This window comes from Anomaloglossus baeobatrachus, chromosome 11, assembly GCF_048569485.1.
Source record: "Anomaloglossus baeobatrachus isolate aAnoBae1 chromosome 11, aAnoBae1.hap1, whole genome shotgun sequence".
NCBI lineage: Eukaryota > Metazoa > Chordata > Amphibia > Anura > Aromobatidae > Anomaloglossus > Anomaloglossus baeobatrachus.
The window spans coordinates 26,183,146-26,196,183 of record NC_134363.1 but is presented as its reverse complement, the minus strand read 5'-3'; the positions used below and the strand labels follow the sequence as shown (position 1 = coordinate 26,196,183).

At 39.9% G+C, this 13,038-nt stretch overlaps 1 protein-coding gene across 1 annotated transcript in view; it reads left to right on the top strand.

Annotated features, from left to right (window-relative positions):
* LOC142256175 (formyl peptide receptor 2-like) overlaps window positions 1-7,634 on the top strand; it is an 11,686-nt gene extending 4,052 nt beyond the window's left edge. Inside the window, exons 3-4 of the mRNA XM_075327728.1 lie at window positions 2,363-2,434; window positions 4,478-7,634. Of these exons, the coding sequence (XP_075183843.1) occupies window positions 2,363-2,434; window positions 4,478-5,471 (1,066 nt within the window). The 3' untranslated portion in view covers window positions 5,472-7,634. The remainder of the gene's footprint in view (window positions 1-2,362; window positions 2,435-4,477) is intronic.
* Window positions 7,635-13,038: the final 5,404 nt, after the last annotated feature.

Below are 13,038 nucleotides of genomic sequence, written 5' to 3'. Positions count from 1 at the left end.
ATAGAAAGAGGGATAGATAGATAGAGGGATAGATAGATAGATAGATAGATAGATAGATAGATAGAGGGATGGATAATAGATAGATAGATAGATAGAGGGATAGATAGATAGATAGAGGGATAGACAGATAGATAGATAGATAGATATATAGATAGATAGAGGGCAAGATAGATAGATAGATAGAGGGATAGATAGATAGACAGACAGACAGACAGACAGACAGATAGATAGATAGATAGATAGATAGATAGAGAGATAGAGGGATAGATAGATAGATAGATAGATAGAGGGATAGATAGATGGATAGATAGATAGATAGATAGATAGATAGATAGATAGATAGATAGAGGGATAGATAGATAGATAGAGGGATAGATAGATAGATAGATAGATAGATAGATAGATAGATAGATAGATAGTTAGATAGATAGATAGAGGGATAGATAGATAGATAGATACAGTCAGGGCCAGAAATATTTGGACAGTGACACAAGTTTTGTTATTTTAGCTGTTTACAAAAACATGTTCAGAAATACAATTATATATATAATATGGGCTGAAAGTGCACACTCCCAGCTGCAATATGAGAGTTTTCACATCCAAATCGGAGAAAGGGTTTAGGAATCATAGCTCTGTAATGCATAGCCTCCTCTTTTTCAAGGGACCAAAAGTAATTGGACAAGGGACTCTAAGGGCTGCAATTAACTCTGAAGGCGTCTCCCTTGTTAACCTGTAATCAATGAAGTAGTTAAAAGGTCTGGGGTTGATTACAGGTGTGTGGTTTTGCATTTGGAAGCTGTTGCTGTGACCAGACAACATGCAGTCTAAGGAACTCTCAATTGAGGTGAAGCAGAACATCCTGAGGCTGAAAAAAAAGACAAAATCCATCAGAGAGATAGCAGACATGCTTGGAGTAGCAAAATCAACAGTCGGGTACATTCTGAGAAAAAAGGAATTGACTGGTGAGCTTGGGAACTCAAAAAGGCCTGGGCGTCCACGGATGAACACAGTGGTGGATGATCGCCGCATGCTTTCTTTGGTGAAGAAGAACCCGTTCACAGTAGGTGTATCTGTCTCTAAGTCAACAGTAAAGAGAAGACTCCATGAAAGTAAATACAAAGGGTTCACATCTAGATGCAAACCATTCATCAATTCCAAAAATAGACAGGCCAGAGTTAAATTTGCTGAAAAACACCTCATGAAGCCAGCTCAGTTCTGGAAAAGTATTCTATGGACAGATGAGACAAAGATCAACCTGTACCAGAATGATGGGAAGAAAAAAGTTTGGAGAAGAAAGGGAACGGCACATGATCCAAGGCACACCACATCCTCTGTAAAACATGGTGGAGGCAACGTGATGGCATGGCCATGCATGGCTTTCAATGGCACTGGGTCACTTGTGTTTATTGATGACATAACAGCAGACAAGAGTAGCCGGTTGAATTCTGAAGTGTACCGGGATATACTTTCAGCCCAGATTCAGCCAAATGCCGCAAAGTTGATCGGACGGCGCTTCATAGTACAGATGGACAATGACCCCAAGCATACAGCCAAAGCTAACCAGGAGTTCATGAGTGCAAAAAAGTGGAATATTCTACAATGGCCAAGTCAATCACCAGATCTTAACCCAATTGAGCATGCATTTCACTTGCAAATCTAGACTTAAGACGGAAAGACCCACAAACAAGCAAGACCTGAAGGCTGCGGCTGTAAAGGTCTGGCAAAGCATTAAGAAGGAGGAAACCCAGCGTTTGGTGATGTCCATGGGTTCCAGACTTAAGGCAGTGATTGCCTCCAAAGAATTCGCAACAAAATATTGAAAATAAAAATATTTTTTTTGGGTTAGGTTTATTTGTCCAATTACTTTTGACCTCCTAAAATGTGGAGTGTTTGTAAAGAAATGTGACAATTCCTACAATTTCTATCAGATATTTTTGTTCAAACCTTCAAATTAAACGTTACAATCTGCACTTGAATTCTGTTGTAGAGGTTTCATTTCAAATCCAATGTGGTGGCATGCAGAGCCCAACTCGCCAAAATTGTGTCACTGTCCAAATATTTCTGGACCTAACTGTAGATAGATAGAAAATAGATAGATGGATAGATAGAGGGATAGATAGATAGAGGGATAGATAGATAGATATATAGAGGGATAGATACATAGAGGGATAGATAGATAGAGGGATAGATAGATAGATAGATAGAAAGATAGATAATAGATAGATGGATAGATAGAGGGATAGATAGATAGATAGCTAGAAAGATAAATGAACAGTGTTGATGAATAAGTTGAATAATATGTTTTTTATTATTACTAATATTATTATTATTATTATTATTATTATTATTATTGTTATTTCAGATTCAGAATCAGAATGGACGCTGCTGATAATAACCTGACCTTACCTGATATAATCCTGGATTTTTATAACCAGTAAGTTTTATATATATATATATATATATATATATTCCTCATTTTTATACGTTAGATTTCCGCTGCTCTCATGTACCGGTGTGCCTGGATGGGAAATTCCATTTTCAGATTCCACTGATATATATAATATTATTAATTCTGTGTTCAAAGCTTCTATTTAATACTCGATAACAAAACTGTGTAACAGATTTTCTATAAAGGGATTGTTCACTAGTTGGACACGCCCTTCTCACTCGCCATGTGCGCCCCCATAAAAATAAAAAAGGGCATACTCACCTACGGTGCCAGCAATGTCGGCAGTCACATTCCCGGGGCCCATGTGACTTGTTATGACATGCAAGTCCCACATCCAGTCACTGCCACATTCCTTCTCCCCAACTTCAGATCTCTAGGTAATTAATAGGAAGTGAGTACTGCGGCTGCCAATCACTTCCTGCTGATTGCCTAACCGTCTGTAGGCAAAGATAAAGGAAGCTGGCGGTGGTGATTGTACATGGGACTCGTGTTTTATAACATTGTCACCTGGGACGTGAGTTTCCACATTGCTGGAACCACGCTCGCACCGGAGGTGAGTATAGGCTTTTTTATTTTTATGGACGCTCACATGGGGAATAGAAGGGGCTTTCCAAGTAGTGAACAACCCCTTTAATTGTAGGATCTTGCACATCTCTCAGTTCTCTACAATGACAGCATATTGAATTATGCATCTATTTCTCCTGTTTCGGACGCTAAAGGAGAGTCACATTTCTTACAAAAAATGCAGCACATATGTAGTAATAAGACAGGATATGGAAAGGTCTATTATGTTTCAATACTCCTTGTATTTCCGTTTCTTTTCACTATTAATATCCTGTTTTGCAGTTAGTATATGGGCGCATCATTGTATACATCCGTAGGGTAGTGTATTTCTTACAGCCGAAAATTTGTTATAAGTTTATGTTTTTAGTTTAATCAACTCAATATCATTTTTTTATTGTGAAAAATGTGTGTCTTTAATTAATCTTCTTAATAGTGTTGAGCGAGTCGTTAACTATTCGCACTCGCTACACCGTTAGTGAGTACTGTCCGCTACTCGCATATTCGTTATGAGTAGCGGGTGCAATGTAAATCAATGGGAAATACTCGAAAGTAACTTGAAAGCCGTACTTTTCATGCGAGTAGTGAATAGTATGGTTTTCAGGTTACTCGCTACTTAGTGAGTATTTCCCATTGACTTACATTGCGCCTGCTACTCGTAATGAATATGCGAGTAGCAGACAGTACTCGCTAACAGCAGCCAGTACTAATAGTCAACCACTCGCTCAACACTACTTCTTAACAAAATATACAAGAAGTTAACAACAAAATGTTTGTAGCTAAGGACTATAATGCGCCACTTTTGTCTCACAGCTGTCCTCTAGATGTAGTTTGATTAGTTTCTCTTCCCGTGTCCAGCGATGAGTTTCCGCCAATGCTCCCATTGTCTGTTATCTGTAGAGATGACCAAACCCGAGTTTCGATTCTTGAAGCTAATACCAACTTAAAAAACAGAGATCGGGTTCGGCGTTTGGATGCTTTACCTGTGAACTTAACTTGCATGACCAGTGCTATGTTCAGGTACGCTTGGTGCTCAGCCCAGTACGAGCCCTTGCAGTGTTTGAACGGCTCGCTCTGGGGATAACAACATCATGATTAGATGTAGTGTGTAACAAAAAGAAAATTTGAAAAAGCCCACTCACCCTCCCGAGAAGTGATCTGCTTATGGCTGACTTATGCGGGAGGAGACTCAAACTGCTAATCAGTGATTACGAACCTCCTCGGGCCAAGTTCGGGCCAGTGTAGGTTTGGTTTGTTTGCTGACAGTGAACTGAACTTCCAAAGGTTTGCTCATCTCTGCAGCGCTGGCATCAAAGTCCCTGTAACTTTCTATGGTGGGGACATCTAGCACTCTAAGGGGATCTCAACTTTAAGTCATCCCCCGATTCTCCATGCATACCTCTGTATCTGTTTACAAAATTATAAATTCTTCCTGATTCTAACGTCTACCCTATCATGTCTTCTAAGGTCATGTTACGAATTCAACAACACAAGTAACACAACTTCTTACAACGGTTCTTATGATCTCATGTACATCCTACGTAAAGTTGCAATTGCAATATACAGCGTTGTTTTTGCTCTCGGGATTATCGGTAATGGATTAGTCATCTGGATTGCCGGATTCAGGATGAAGAAGACGATCAGTGCCGTGTGGTACTTCCACCTGGCCATCGCGGACTTCCTGTGCTGCGCGTCTATTCCTCTGCTGATAGCAGAGTTCACTTCCTCTTCCACAGACTCACAAGTTATTTTTTGCAACTTGAACTTTATTCTGTTTGGTCTGAACATGGGCGCCAGTATTTTTTTCTTGATCGCCATGAGTATTGACCGTTGGGTGTCCATCATGTGGCCATTTTGGGCAAAAGTTCATAGAACATATAAACTAGTTAGAATCACTGCAGGAATCATGTGGTTGATCTGCTTCCTTGTGACTGGTTTTTTTTTGCTTGCATCAAAATTTTTTTCATATCACATAACTGAATGGTGTATAATAGACAACAATCAACAAGTCTATCTTTGTAAGATTCCCTTTAGTACTCGGCTGCACAAATTAGTTTTAATGTGTGTGATCCCTTTTCTTATCATCGTCACCTCTTATGTCACCATTTTCTACAAGATTAGAAAAAGTAAGAGATCCCAGAGATCTCAGAGATCCTCCAGGATCATCACCGCTGTTATATTGTGTTTTGTTATCTGCTGGTTTCCATTTTTCATCTTTCCCCTTACACCCATCTATGATGAAGATAGCCTTCTATTCGATAGTATGAATACTATTGTTACCATCCTGGCTTGTCTTAACAGTTGCATCAATCCAATCATTTATGTATTTATCGGCCAAGATTTCCAACAAGGTTTCCTCAGATCCATTCCCTTCAAGCTTGAAAAAGCTTTAGGTGACCAGACTAATGATGTATGTGTAGAACGACAGCCCTCTAAACCTACTCAAAGTACAGATGGTTAAAATATATTTTTTTTCATCCAAACCTTAAAAAAAATTCCGTATCCTAAATTGATGTATTATCATCTTACAATTCATTTAAATCAGTTTTGTTATATAATCATAGAGTGAACAATAGATGGTTATTTTCTTGTTTTCATGATTATTTATGTAAAAAAAAGTCATTCTTAATAGTCTTACTCGCTGTAATACCTGTTGTTGCCCGGGATAGTAATTGTCTCTCTGTCTCTCTCTCTCTGTCTGTCTTTTTACATTTCTGTCTCTCTATCTCTTTTCCTGTCTTTCTATCATTCCCTGTCTGTCCCTGTCTGTCTCTCCTTCCCTGTCTTTTCTTGTCTGTCTCTTTCCCTGTCTGTCTCTTTCCCTGCCTTTCCTTGTCTGTCTCTTTGTCGGTGTCTATCTGTGTCTCTCTGTCTTTTTGTCTTTCGGAGTCTTTGTCTGTCTGTATCTTTCCCTGTCTGTCTGTTTCTTTCACTTCCCTGTCTGATTCTTTCCCTGTCTGTCTCGGTGTCTGTCTCTTTCCCTATCTCTTTCCCTGTCTGTCTCAGTGTCCGTTTCTTTCCCTGTCTGTCTTGGTGTCTGTCTCTTTCCCTGGCTATGCATTGCGACACGCCAACATTCTTCTGAAGTTCTGGCTGCATTGTGGTTCCCAGCTCCATTGACTTTAATGGACTCAGGGTTTACATACGACGGTGGAAATTCCTTTAGCGGGGACACACACACACATAAACACACACACACACACACACACACATACACTCAGCTTAATATAATAGATTACTAGGGAAAGTGGATCAAGGAAAATTTAAATTTGCATGGTTCCACATTTTTCCTGGGAAATTAAACTGGCGGAGAAGTTATTTAACCTCATATTTAATGTCGGTTATCAAGTCTCAGGATCTCTCGAGACCTTAGACCCATTCAGTCTTTGCTGCTCTTCTCAGCCATCACTGCTACCAGGAGCTAATAATAATAATTTTATTCATTTATATAGCGCTATTAATTCCACAGCGCTTTACATACATTGGCAACACTGTCCCCACTGGGGCTCACAATCTAGAGTCCCTATCTGTATGTCTTTGGAGTGTGGGAGGAAACCGGAGTACCCGGAGGAAACCCACGCAAGCACGGGGAGAACATACAAACTCCTTGCAGATGGTGTCCTCGGTGGGATTTGAACCCAGGACCCCAGCGCTGCAAGACTGCAGTGCTAACCACTGAGCCAGCTCTCATGTTCAGCCAGGACGTCCACTTTTCATGATACCCAGGAGGGCTCTGTACGAGTGTGTGGAGGGTCATGACATCAGCACATGCATCATGATCTTCTGGGCACGTGTACAGAACTGTTCCCAGGCCTATTGACACCCAGAACTCGTAGCTCAGTGCAAGAGGCCCAGAGATTCCAGCACGAGTAATGAAGATGTGGCAATGACCAAATGTTTGATAATAAAGAATGAAAGGGACATATACGTGAGTGTTAAGGTGATAAGGATGCTTTTATTTATATTTTTAATAGCTCTTTTTGGTTTAGAAAAATTGCAGCCAACAGTTGGCATATTCCTCAATTTGCATGTTACTTCCAATGGGTGGCACTAGAGTTCGTCTCCTTACTCCCTGAAGAGACAATTTCAATTTGCATGAAAAAAAAATTCAGAATTTTGGTAAATTTTGATTCTTGTAGAAATTCAAGACTTCAATTTATTCTCTCATCTCTTTTTATTACATTTAGATGTTATAGTCAGCACATTGGTTTCCTACATATCCAAAAACAGAATAATTGCTTTATTTATTTTTTAAGCTCCTTTGTCTTTTAGAATCTTTTTCTAACATTCTCTGAGATGCGTTTGTCAAATTTAACTGAGCATGATATGACAGTCTTATCTTGATGTATTATTATAGTCCATCTATCTATCTATCTATCTATCTATCTACCCATCAAGTATTTATATATCTTTCTATGTATCTTTCTATAATCTAAATATCTATTATCTATCGATCATCCGTCCATACTACTGTCAGTCCATTTATCTGTCTATCTACTTGTTTGTTACCATGTATCTTCTTATATCTAAATAAATGTTTTCCTAAAGATACAGTAATATACCAGATTCATTCATAATTCTGAAAAAAATCCTTCTCTATATTATTTCCATGTTTGCTATTATAATCTGTATTAATTTTTTCTACATTTTTGCTATGTGGATTTTTACCCTAAAAGTCATTTCTATCGATTTCTGTCTATATTAATTCAATGGTTGTAATGATGTATCAATAAAACAAACTTTAAAGTTGTTAATTGTCATCATTTTAATTAAATGTTTAAACTAGAAAAAAATGGGTAATCATGATTAGAGATGAGCGAAACTGTTTGATAAAGGTTCATCAGTTTTAAATTCGGTACGAGCCTTAACACGTTTGTAACCCTGAGCACTTTCCCCAAATGTTGGTAATCTTCCACTTGCTCTTTTTTTGCCCCGAACAACATCCACTTTTCCAGAAATGCTTTTGTAATAACACTTTCTGCTTTTGTATAGGATTATGGTGCTGTCTGATGAATGGGGGTATGTGTAAAATCAGTGAAGTGGAGGGGTGGACTCGGGAAAATCCTTTTGGCGTGCGACATTGATTTTTTTTCTCAACTTTAATTACAGATGTTCCTGCAGCCAATCATGGTGCAGCAAACATCCACAAGGTTCAGACATAACGGCTTCTGTGATTTGCTGCCTAAGTCACATGTCTATCTGTCTGTCTGCATATAAATTGAGGACATGTTGGTCGGTGCCATTTTGTGAATGTGACACGTTAGGGAAGGTGCTGCCACCAGTGCTGCTAGACAGTGAGCGTAGCTAGGGGTTTAATGTTAGGTAGTTGAGATAGATTGGAGAGGAATAGTTTAGAATAGGGATGTACAGTGTAAGGAAAGATGTATGTGTGCCAGAAATTGGCACATAACATGATGGAAATAGGGATTGGTACTATAGTGCCTGCTAAAGAGTTGCCCGTGAAGCATCTAATTAGGTATTTCTACATATTACTGCCTGATAAAAATTGTGCAAACACATTTATATGTATTGCTAGTTAGCAGTGCCTGGCCTAAAAAGTTGCTATGGAAATATCTAAAAAGTGGCTCCTGGCAATTTTAATTGCCTGTTCAAAATTATGCAAACACAGTTATAGGTATTGCTAGTTAGCATTTCCTAGCCTAAAAGGTTGTTAGGGAAGTATCTAAAAAGTGGTTCTGAGCCATTTTAATTGCCTGCTTAAAAGTACATAAACATATATTGCTAGTTAGCAGTGCCTGGCCTAAAACTTTGCTAGAGAAGCATCTAAAAAGTGGTTCTTAAAATTGTCTGCTCAAAATTAACCAAACGGATTTAGAGGTCTTGTTAGCTAGCAGTGGCTGGCCTAAATATTTCCTAGGGAAGTATCTAACAAAGTGTTCTTGACACTTTTAATTGCCTGCACAAAATTATGCAAACACATTTAGATGTATTGCTTGTTTATCTGCTGTAAAATTTCGAGGCAACTAGCTAAAAAGTTCTTCTTGGCAATTTTAATTATCTGCTCAAAATTCAGCAATGAAACCCATTTATAGGTTTGGCCAGTTAGCAATGCCTGGCCTAATATAAATTTTCTTGGTAACTAGCTAAAAAGTTGTTCTTGGCAATTTTAATTGTCTGTTCAAAATTCTGCAGTTAAACACATATATAGATATGTTTATTAGTGCCTGCTTAAAATTTGCTATTGAGCAAGCTAAAATGGTCTTCTTAGCACTTTTCCATGTCTGCTCCAAATTATTCAGTGAACCACATTTGCACGTAGTGGAACTTTTTAGTGCCTTCACAATATTGCCAACTCAGGCAGGAAATAAAAATAAAATATCTTTTGTGTCAGTTGTTTGAAAGGTGTGGGTGTAGGATTGCCAAACATCCCCTGTTTGAAAGGGGACGGGTATATCAACCATGAGTGGTAAATTATGTCAAGGTTGTCAAACAGGGGGAATAGGCAGGGTGTTGGTGTTAGAAGTGTACATGTGGGAAGTTCTGTTAGTAAAAGGTCTTTGAGCAAACATTGGCTTATCCTATCCCAAGAGAAATAAGAACAACTGGTCAGCCTACTCCACTAGATTTCTTAGGCAGCTGCACATCACTTCAACTTTGAAATGAGGCTGATAAACAGCAGGTGCTATAGTAGATGGCAAGCGCTGCATCAAGTGGCCTCTCTTCTTCCTGCACCTCAACATAACACACAGTTAATTTCTCAGGGGTGCCACCCCAATTACACTTGTTTGCTCCCGTGTCACAAATCACCAACTGGCAAACAGACTGTGGGGAACCACTCATGAGCGAATCTCAAAAACTCTTCACAAATTCTATTCCATGGACATCACAGGACCACTCCAAAGATTCCCAGACTGAAAGAGGCGGAAAGCATCAACACCGATGGCAAAATCTATATCATTTGCATCCTGGCCCACATGAACTAGGAACCAGCAGGATCCTTACTCTCGTCAACTGATAACCCCCGGGGGTGGAGGTGATGATGATGAAACTCAGATACCTGAGGCACATGCATACAAGTGTCTGCAAGTGTCCCCTATGCTGATTCCCTGCTAATTGAGCATCACTGATTTGGGATAATGCAATTCTGTCTGGTAGAACGTCTAGAGCAGATACCCTTTCATCTTTCTGAAGCTCAAGTCCATACACACAGTCAAATCCATTATATTTTATAAGATAAAGAGAAAGGTTAGCTAGTGCGTGATCCAAAACAGTTCCTTTCCATTGAGTTATTTGAACACAGCCCTCTTTCCAGCCATGTTGTATCCTGCAAACTACAATATTTTTTCTTGGTTGAGAAATTGCTTTACTTTGTGCCATATTGCTTTGATGTTTCTTGTGAGAGGTCCTTTTCTTCATCGTATTTACAGCAATAGCTGCATGTGCTGCATCAGCTCTTGATCACTGAGCTGCAACCTTTACCAATGGAGTCTTAAATCATCTGTGTATGAAAGGGCAGTGACGCTGCCAAACAAGGGTGAAAATGAGTCCTTCCAAGTCTGATAATGCTGTTATAGTCTACTTGAACAGATACCCTCACTTCCACCTCACACGCAGAGAGATTTATGTCTGTATAGTCAGTCTTGAAGCAAGAGGCCTATGCCTGTTTGTCCTGCATATCTTGTTTTTTAATACTTAAATGCCAAGCCCCATCCTATTCTGTTGCATGGACCATACCTTCCTGCCGTGCAACAACTTTGATGCTAATGTACTGCTGTCTGCCTGAAAGGTTTTTAAAGGTTGAGGCTCCAAGATGTGTGTCGTGTCTGTACTGGCAAGGGTATGGGAGCACCAGAAGTTTTCAACCCCCCTAGAAGGTAGCATGGAGGCAGGACAGATGAAGGTTAACTCATGGGAGCCAGGCACGCACGCTGCAAAGCAGTAACTATTACAGGTGATGTTCCGGAGGAGCAGAGCCAGGATATAGCAGCCTGTCCTCCGGAATGAGACAGAATGGAATTAATCCCTACCATGATCAGTAACCCAAGGATAGGCTATGAGCAAAAGCTCAACAGCAACTTAACCAGGCATGAATCATGACAGCAACTAGTCGCAGTCATCATTAGTGTCTAAGACACAATCTTTAGAAATAGTTTTCTAAAGATCTGTTTATGTATACTAGTAAATCCTGGAACAGTTAGGCAAAGATTCTAGATATGTACCCAGAACTGCTTGTGTCTATGGATGCACAGGGGACCTGACAGGTTCCCTTTAAAATTAACTGTCCAGAACTTAATGGGATACATTATGATGTGACAATTTACATTAATCCAGTTAGCATTATTTGATGCTTTTTTTTTTTTAAAGTTTTTATCTAAAAATATGAAATAACATTCTTGAGAAAGGTTCTCTTTAGAATAGAGGAAGTATGGTTAAAAAAGGCAACTAATGTGGGTCAGTTCTAATTAAAGTAGTCAAAATTGCTAAATATAAACTTAACAGGATGTGGGATTTTTTTTACTAAATAATCAATACCAAATATACTTAGTGAGTTAACCTTTACTTTCCATATTTTTTTCTTTTAATACTTGTTTTTTTTATTTTTGGTTCACCTACTGGGGACTGGTACTTCAATGAGAATAAATATGCCATATAGAAAATCTATTTAATCTACTCTTGTTACAATATACTAATTTCTTTTTTACTTTTTTTTTACTTTTTTACTTTTCACTTTTTTATTCTGCAACATATTTTTTTCTTACTTTTTCTATACGAAACCAATACAAAATTGTTGAAAAATTATTGAGGAAAAAAATTACATTCCAGACAATATAATCCGTGCAACTAAAAAAACAAAACGGCAAAAAAATCTAAATATTTTTTGAAGTGTTTTGAATATCAGAATGGCCAATCTCATACCTGCCCAGTGGCCACATTATTATTATTATTATTATTATTATTTATTTATAGAGCACCATTAATTCCATGGTGCTGTACATGAGAGGGGGGGTTACATACAAAATACGTATACAAGTTACAGTAGACAGACTAGTACAGAGGGAAGAGGGCCCTACCCTTGCGGGCTTACATTCTATAGGATTATGGGGAGGAGACAATAGGTGGGGTGTAGGTCAGGCGGCAGCTCCGCACGGTGGTCGGGCGGCAGCTCCGCACGGTGGTCGGGTGGCAGCTCCGCACGGTGGTCGGGCGGCAGCTCCGCACGGTGGTCGGGCGGCAGCTCCGCACGGTGGTCGGGCGGCAGCTCCGCACGGTGGTCGGGCGGCAGCTCCGCACGGTGGTCGGGCGGCAGCTCCGCACGGTGGTCGGGCGGCAGCGAGTTCATTGTAGATTGTAGGCATTTCTGAACAGGTGCGTTTTCAGGTTCCATTTGAAGTTTGCAAGGGTAGGGGATAGTCTGACGTATTTAGGCAGCGAGTTCCAGGAGACTGAGGATGCTCGGGAGAAGTCTTGGAGTCGGTTGTGTGAGGAGCGAATGAGAGAGGAGGAGAGGAGGAGATCTTGGGAGGACCGGAGGTGACGTGTTGGAGTGTAGTGGGAGAGTAGTTCGGAGATGTACGGAGGGGAAAGATTATGCACAGCTTTGTAGGTCAGTGTTAGAAGTTTGAATTGGATACGGTGGAAGATTGGAAGCCAGTGGAGGGACATGCAGAGAGGAGAAGCGGGGTGGTATTGAGGAGAGAGGTGGATAAGTAGGGCAGCAGAGTTAAGGATGGACTGGAGAGGGGCAAGCGTGTTGGCAGGGAGGCCACAGAGGAGGATGTTACAGTAGTCGAGGCGGGAGATTATGAGGGCATGCACTAGCATTTGAGTAGATTGCAAATTGAGGAAAGGGCGGATTCTGGAAATATTTTTGAGTTGAAGACGGCAAGAGGTGGTGAGGGATTGGATGTGTGGTAACTTTACACACACGGCAACTTTATTGTACTGGGTCCTACTCTATATTACTACCTCTTAAATGGTTTAAAAATCTCATATAATTGGGAAAAGAGAGACCCATCATTAAAGGATAAAAACACCTGTGGCTAATGGGGGAGGAGGGCCTGGAAGCA